This window comes from Sinocyclocheilus anshuiensis, unplaced genomic scaffold (genome assembly GCF_001515605.1).
Source record: "Sinocyclocheilus anshuiensis isolate Anshui unplaced genomic scaffold, SAMN03320099.WGS_v1.1 scaffold1079, whole genome shotgun sequence".
Lineage (NCBI taxonomy): Eukaryota > Metazoa > Chordata > Actinopteri > Cypriniformes > Cyprinidae > Sinocyclocheilus > Sinocyclocheilus anshuiensis.
The window spans coordinates 2410163-2418099 of record NW_015548207.1 but is presented as its reverse complement, the minus strand read 5'-3'; the positions used below and the strand labels follow the sequence as shown (position 1 = coordinate 2418099).

At 33.3% G+C, this 7937-nt stretch overlaps 1 protein-coding gene across 1 annotated transcript in view; it reads left to right on the top strand.

Annotated features, from left to right (window-relative positions):
- The first annotated feature begins 4190 nt into the window (after nt 1-4190).
- LOC107653576 (39S ribosomal protein L54, mitochondrial-like) overlaps nt 4191-7937 on the top strand; it is a 6858-nt gene continuing 3111 nt past the window's right edge. The window contains exon 1 of the mRNA XM_016440314.1: nt 4191-4237. Within this exon, the coding sequence (XP_016295800.1) occupies nt 4234-4237 (4 nt within the window). The 5' untranslated portion in view covers nt 4191-4233. The remainder of the gene's footprint in view (nt 4238-7937) is intronic.

The window sequence follows — 7937 nt, the reverse complement described above, 5'->3', positions numbered from 1 at the left end:
GCCATCAGCTCTTTGATGTATTTAATTGAACTGAAAATTAAAATTCCACAGACTGTACTAGCCGAAAGCTAACCTGTGTATTAAATCTTAAAGATAAGACGCGCACAATATAAGACAAAGAGTTACATCAGCATAGCAGTTGAACCTTGTGAAGTTAGATGTTAGATAACATCAATACATTCTCATCAGAACCATATGTGACATCATTGCAGTGTCACAGACCCAAAGAATCCACGGCAACGGTAATTTATGACTAGCATCTAATTAAGGTGCAGCGTCTGGGGTTTTGTGGATATTGGCTCAGGGGAGGTTTAGTGCACGGAAAACCTAAAATAAACAACACTAAAATAAAGCAACACAAATTATGCAATTGATATATTTAAATATTACAGCAGTAATTTATAACTAGATTCTAATTAAAGTGTAGTGTCTGAGGTTTTGTAAATATTGACTCAAGGGGAAATGTAGTAAAAAAAAATCTTAAAAATAAATAAATAAATAAAATTAAATAATAATAATATAATAAGAACTTTATTTTTCTATTGTGCCTTTAAAAGAGCTTCTCAAAGTGCTTTACAATAAAAATACATATAAAATTAAAGCAAAATATAAAATAAATCAAACAAAAGAGCACAGGAGGATTAAAATAAGAATCAGCAATAATTATCACAATCAACAACAAGCTAGCTTTAAAAAAAAAATTACAATTTTTTTTAATGCGTTTTAAAAATGCCAAGAGACTGTGCTTCCTGAATTTCAACTGGAAGTTGGTTCCACAACCTGGGAGCAGATATAGAAAAAGCTCTGTCCACACAACCGTGCTTGAGGGACAACCAATAAACCCTGCTGAGAAGAATGAAGACCTCGATTTGGAATATAAAGTATTAAAAGTTGAGATAAATACCCCGGGGCCAGACCGTGGAGAGCTTTATATGTGAGCATGAGAACTTGAAATCGACTATATACTTAACTGGTGGTGTAGTGACGTCAAAATGGGAGTAAACTGATCTCTAGATTTGGTCCTAGTTAAAATTCAAATACAGAACCATCAATGAAAAGAGGACTTTGATGAAGAGAACCAATAAGCAGTACCTCAGTCTTATCACCATTTAAGCACAGAAAATTATTAGCCATCCATGATTTTATCTCAGAGAAACATTTAGTGAACAATGAGACAGCCTCACTCTGACCATGTTTACAATGAATATAGATTTGTGTGTTGTCGGCATAAAAGTGATACTTGATACCCAAATCTCGTAAAAGTTGACCAATAGGGAATAAATAAAGACTAAAAAGTAAGGGCCCTAAAATTGAGCCCTGGTGGATGCCAGTAGAAACTGACCCAATATCAGACCTGTATTCCCCTAAAACAACAAACTGTCTTGTGTCCAGTCAAATAAGATCTAAACCAGTTTAAAACGGTATCAAAAATACCAAAAAATAGGCTATATATATATATATACATATAGTAAATATAGCTATTATCTATCTATATACAACTATTATTTCTCTCTATATTTAAATGTTATAATTATATAACAACATGCTACATAAATGATTATATGTTAAATAGAATGTAAATACTCTTAATTTTATTTATCAAATTAATTTTAATTGTTATTTATTTATTAATGATTTTATTATGCACTACATTTGTAAGGCATAAGCCACAGACACGGCACATTAATTAAAACACAAAATTCAGTTTTCTGAGATGAAAAAAAGTTTGATGTTTAATTATTGTTTAATGTAGGGTTGGAGCTGAACTCTGCAGGACTGCGGCTCTCTAGGACCGAACTTGCCTACCCCTGGTCTAGACTAATGAATATCTCAATTAGAAGAAACTAAAAGAAACGGCAGCAAGGAAGTCACTGACCATGGGTGAGTGAAAGAAAAGTAGGAAAGACAATACTGAAACGTAAAACACGTGATTGCATAAAAACAAACAAACTGGGCTTTAGTTCAGTTACAACTAATTCAACAGCGCCTCCTGCAGGTAGACTGTCTTGCAACATGATTTTTGGGCCATACATCTGTTTTTCTGCCATTCTACTTTGATTGTACATCATTATTATATTATATTATATATTAAAAGTTACTGAGGATCACCACTAAAGGATAATCATTATAAAACATGTCCCGTTGTTTTAAAACTGAACTTCTATACGAAAACAAAAACGCTATGTATACTAATAGTTAAATCAGCAGTAGTTTTCAAATCTATAAATTAACATGAAGATGTTTCTTTAAAAAACAGTAGGGCAAACGACCAGGCTGGTAGTCTGTTCAATGCTGATTTAATGGTGATTCTGTGAACATGACATTATAATCATACACTTACACGATACATTAGGCCTACTTGTTTTCCAGTACAGATGTTGCACACTGGTTTTGTACGTTTTGACTAACATTTCCTTCCCTCAAAGAGCAGATGGCAGGGATTCACAAGCGTTTGAATTTCTGCTACTTCCTGATGGATGTGTAGGTGCCGTTGATGAAGGTCTGGTGTATTTCATGGTTATTGTACATTCTAGATTTCGCCAGTGAACCGGACATCAGCCATGAAAGTATTGCTCATAATGTCAATGGTGCAAGAATGGTTTACATCTTGTTGGTTATAATGAAAAGATTCACGTGCATGCAAAACTCTAAAGCCCTGTAGAATTTTCATTTTTGACCAACAATGTCACAAATTATATCTTGTCTGAACAAACAATTGCGCATTTTTCACTGCAGTGTTGGGTGTATGCATTACAAAGTAATTAATTACTGTAATTTAATTACTTTTCTCTTGAAAAAGTAAGGGATTACTCTTAATTTGTTGGTAATTCAATTACAATTACTTCTGATGTAATTGCATTAAATACTGTATAGACTATATAACAAGTCTATATAAAACAGTTAGGGATGTAACGATTAACCGCGAGCCGGTCGAAAATCGACTCAAATACGTGACGATTCAAATCGGTATAGATCACTGATCTACAATAGTCATTATATATAGATCAGTGGTTGAGATGCCAAAAAAAATACTCAAAAATAGGCTATATATATATATATATATATATATACATATAGTAAATATAGCTATTATCTATCTATATACAACTATTATTTCTCTCTATATTTAAATGTTATAATTATATAACAACATGCTACATAAATGATTATATGTTAAATAGAATGTAAATACTCTTAATTTTATTTATCAAATTAATTTTAATTGTTATTTATTTATTAATGATTTTATTATGCACTACATTTGTAAGGCATAAGCCACAGACACGGCACATTAATTAAAACACAAAATTCAGTTTTCTGAGATGAAAAAAAGTTTGATGTTTAATTATTGTTTAATGTAATAGTAGTTGACATTTCATAGATTCACATACACAGCCAGTCAAATATTTGTCTTGCGTGTCCACTCGGCAGATTACTGTTTATTGCTCTTTGATGGCTCTTTAATGTATTATAAGCAGCTAAATAATCTGCCACATTGCAAAATAGGCCTAACTGATTTGTGATTATACCCTGTGGTGCAGCTTTGATATAGGCTCGGTTTATGAGGGTGTAATTAACAAGGGGACTGAAAAGATTCACGTGCATGCAAAACTCTAAAGCCCTGTAGAATTTTCATTTTTGACCAACAATGTCACAAATTATATCTTGTCTGAACAAACAATTGCGCATTTTTCACTGCAGTGTTGGGTGTATGCATTACAAAGTAATTAATTACTGTAATTTAATTACTTTTCTCTTGAAAAAGTAAGGGATTACTCTTAATTTGTTTGTAATTCAATTACAATTACTTCTGATGTAATTGCATTAAATACTGTATAGACTATATAACAAGTCTATATAAAACAGTTAGGGATGTAACGATTAACCGCGAGCCGGTCGAAAATCGACTCAAATACGTGACGATTCAAATCGGTATAGATCACTGATCTACAATTTAAATACTGTATAGACTATATAACAAGTCTATATAAAACAGTTAGGGATGTAACGATTAACCGCGAACCGGTCGAAAATCGACTCAAATACGTGACGATTCAAATCGGTATAGATCACTGATCTATAATAGAGTCATTATATATAGATCAGTGGTTGAGATGCCAAACAGATCGCGATACAATTGGAGTAGGAGTTTATACCCTACCCCTGGTCTAGACTAATGAATATCTCAATTAGAAGAAACTAAAAGAAACGGCAGCAAGGAAGTCACTGACCATGGGTGAATAAAAGAAAAGTAGGAAAGACAATACTGAAACGTAAAACACGTGATTGCATTAAAAAAAAAAAACACTGGGCTTTAGTTCAGTTACAACTAATTCAACAGCGCCTCCTGCAGGTAGACTGTCTTGCAACATGATTTTTGGGCCATACATCTGTTTTTCTGCCATTCTACTTTGATTGTACATCATTATTATATTATATTATATATTAAAAGTTACTGAGGATCACCACTAAAGGATAATCATTATAAAACATGTCCCGTTGTTTTAAAACTGAACTTCTATACGAAAACAAAAACGCTATGTATACTAATAGTTAAATCAGCAGTAGTTTTCAAATCTATAAATTAACATGAAGATGTTTCTTTAAAAAACAGTAGGGCAAACGACCAGGCTGGTAGTCTGTTCAATGCTGATTTAATGGTGATTCTGTGAACATGACATTATAATCATACACTTACACGATACATTAGGCCTACTTGTTTTCCAGTACAGATGTTGCACACTGGTTATGTACGTTTTGACTAACATTTCCTTCCCTCAAAGAGCAGATGGCAGGGATTCACAAGCGTTTGAATTTCTGCTACTTCCTGATGGATGTGTAGGTGCCGTTGATGAAGGTCTGGTGTATTTCATGGTTATTGTACATTCTAGATTTCGCCAGTGAACCGGACATCAGCCATGAAAGTATTGCTCATAATGTCAATGGTGCAAGAATGGTTTACATCTTGTTGGTTATAATGAAAAGATTCACGTGCATGCAAAACTCTAAAGCCCTGTAGAATTTTCATTTTTGACCAACAATGTCACAAATTATATCTTGTCTGAACAAACAATTGCGCATTTTTCACTGCAGTGTTGGGTGTATGCATTACAAAGTAATTAATTACTGTAATTTAATTACTTTTCTCTTGAAAAAGTAAGGGATTACTCTTAATTTGTTTGTAATTCAATTACAATTACTTCTGATGTAATTGCATTAAATACTGTATAGACTATAAAACAAGTCTATATAAAACAGTTAGGGATGTAACGATTAACCGCGAACCGGTCGAAAATCGACTCAAATACGTGACGATTCAAATCGGTATAGATCACTGATCTATAATAGAGTCATTATATATAGATCAGTGGTTGAGATGCCAAACAGATCGCGATACAATTGGAGTAGGAGTTTATATTAATGTATCTCTGAGGGGAACTGACTATCTTTAGAAAAGTTTACTGGTATTTTCTTTTCATCGTGCTTCTGAACAATGCATATTAAAGTAGTGTTCATTAGCACAGCTCTGCTTTGTTTACAGCGGTAACCCTAAATATCAGAGGACAAACTTTACTATATTAAAAAAAAAAAAAAATGTTGCCTTGGCACCAAACCAAAAGTACTAAAACTGTAATAAAATATATATTTAAAATAATCATTAAACAATAAAATAGTAAAAATGACAAATGCACATAATAAAATTACTAAAACGTAAACTGAAAATATAGAAATAAAACACATGCCAAAATATTATTCAAACAAATGACTTCCCTCTAAACCTATATACTTATATATATACACACACTATCAAATGATGAGATATGTTTAAAAAACTTTTACTTAAGCTATTCAAAATCATGTTTGGTAAAGCTGAATTAAAATAAAATATGAATATTAGATGAAAAACTTTAACTTAAGCGAAAATTAAAGTTGAGGCACTAAAAGTACTGAAACTAAAACTGAAATAAAATAAAGTTAATAGAAATATTTAAAAAATATATACTTAAAAATATTATTAAAACAAATAAATTACTTCCCTCCAAACCTGAATATGTACTTTTAAATATCAGTTTTTTTTATTAGTTTATTTTTGTTAAATGTGGCAATGTTGTGATGAAATTCAGGGGAAATATTTCTCAAAACTTAGAGGAAATATACAACAGCAAAACACGAAGTGCCACAACAAGGAAATGTGAACACAGCATCGTATTGTGAATCGTACAAGCTGTCCAGAGATGCTCTTATATTTCACTTATCTGTTTAATTTCAAAGAATCGGGAAGCGTTTGGCACTGCGTGTTTGTTTACATGGTGGCCGGCCAAGGAACATGGTTTTCTTGCAAGTGGAATAGTTTATCCTCTTACTGTACCCGCTGACCTGCTTTCCTCTCAGGGCCACACCCAGACTTTGATTTGTTAATGATTCAACTCAAAGCCGTAACTAGATTTCACAACAACAACACTGAAAAAGGGTGCGGAGAGGCAAAGGTTAAACAGTTTCTGTAAGCCATAAACGCTCAGGTGAAGTCATGAGGAAATAAGCCAAGTGTGGCATCATGCTAGCGAAGCACACGTGACTTTGACACAGAAGAATGAGGGGAAATACACTAAACATTATCTCATCGTTTACCATAATATGTCTGTCTCAGGTGAATCACATCTAGCTCACACATGTAAAGACTTCACGTGTTGACACGGCTGGATTGTGTTACATTAACTGTTGCTAACGAAAAACAAAAAAATGCTGATGTCTAAATGTTAACCTAAGTGTAAACATGGCTTGTAACAAACATTCCCCAGTTGAAAAAGACATGTGGGTTATAACCTCAAATGATCCGAGAGGTTATCGTTCACCTGACATAACTACCAAAGGTGAGGAAACATTACAAAACTAAACCAAAAATCACTTCCTCCATATTTTAAGCATATAGGCTTCTGCTTTTGCTTATGTATTCTCTTGTGAAAAAGAAATGTGCTTAACTGTATTAAATATGCACTTGTCGTGTACTTCAAATCTTATTGCTGTACCTGCAGGCAGGGCTTGACATTAACACCCGCCAAATGCGGGTGGATTTCAGTAGGGGCATGTAACGGTTACTCCCATTATAGCCACTTTGGTGGGTTGAATCAAAGGGTTATAGGTCCTTAAAAAGTTTTAAATTTAGTTGTAATATTTTGAAGGACATAAAAGACTTAAATGCCTCAAATGGTACAAGAAAAGTCTTCATTATATTTTTGAGAGGTCTTAAATTTAGGGACAAGACAGACAAGAATCACGATATGGCTTAATGTGACGAATAAACTTCAAAAGTGTTCGATTTCATTGAATAATAAAATATAAATAAAATAAAATAAAATAAAATATTCATTGAATTGAATAAATGCTGCACATTTGTAAGTCAAAATGTGGCGTCACGGCGTGGATGTTTTTATATCAGTGTATCTCTGAAGGGAACCGAATGTCTTTAGAAAAGTTTTGATGGAATTTTTAATTAATCTTACCTGTACTGCCTGATTAAAGTAGCATTTATGAGTGAAGTTCTGCTTTATGTACAGTTGTTACGGGGAAACACCTTTATTTCTGCCGTTTCAAAAGCGCCACCTGCTGGCAGAGAGTGAATCTGCGTCTCTTTCAGCTCGTCTGCTGTTTCGTTCAGATATGTTTATGTAGTATAGTTTCACAAAACTAAAGTCAGACCATTCTGTTTTCGCTTCAAATTTCTAAATGACAAAGTCTATTTAAGGGATAATGTACATCCAGCCGGTTGTTATCTCAGAATAAACCCCGACAGGGTGATCAGGACCCCGACGCGAAGCGGAAGCTTCCGGGAAGACAGCAGTTGCAAGCAAGCGGCAAATTCAAACTAGACAGACATTTAAGGGAAACGGTGCAGTCAAACCACTTATTACACAACATTTCACCACAAAAATAATTAA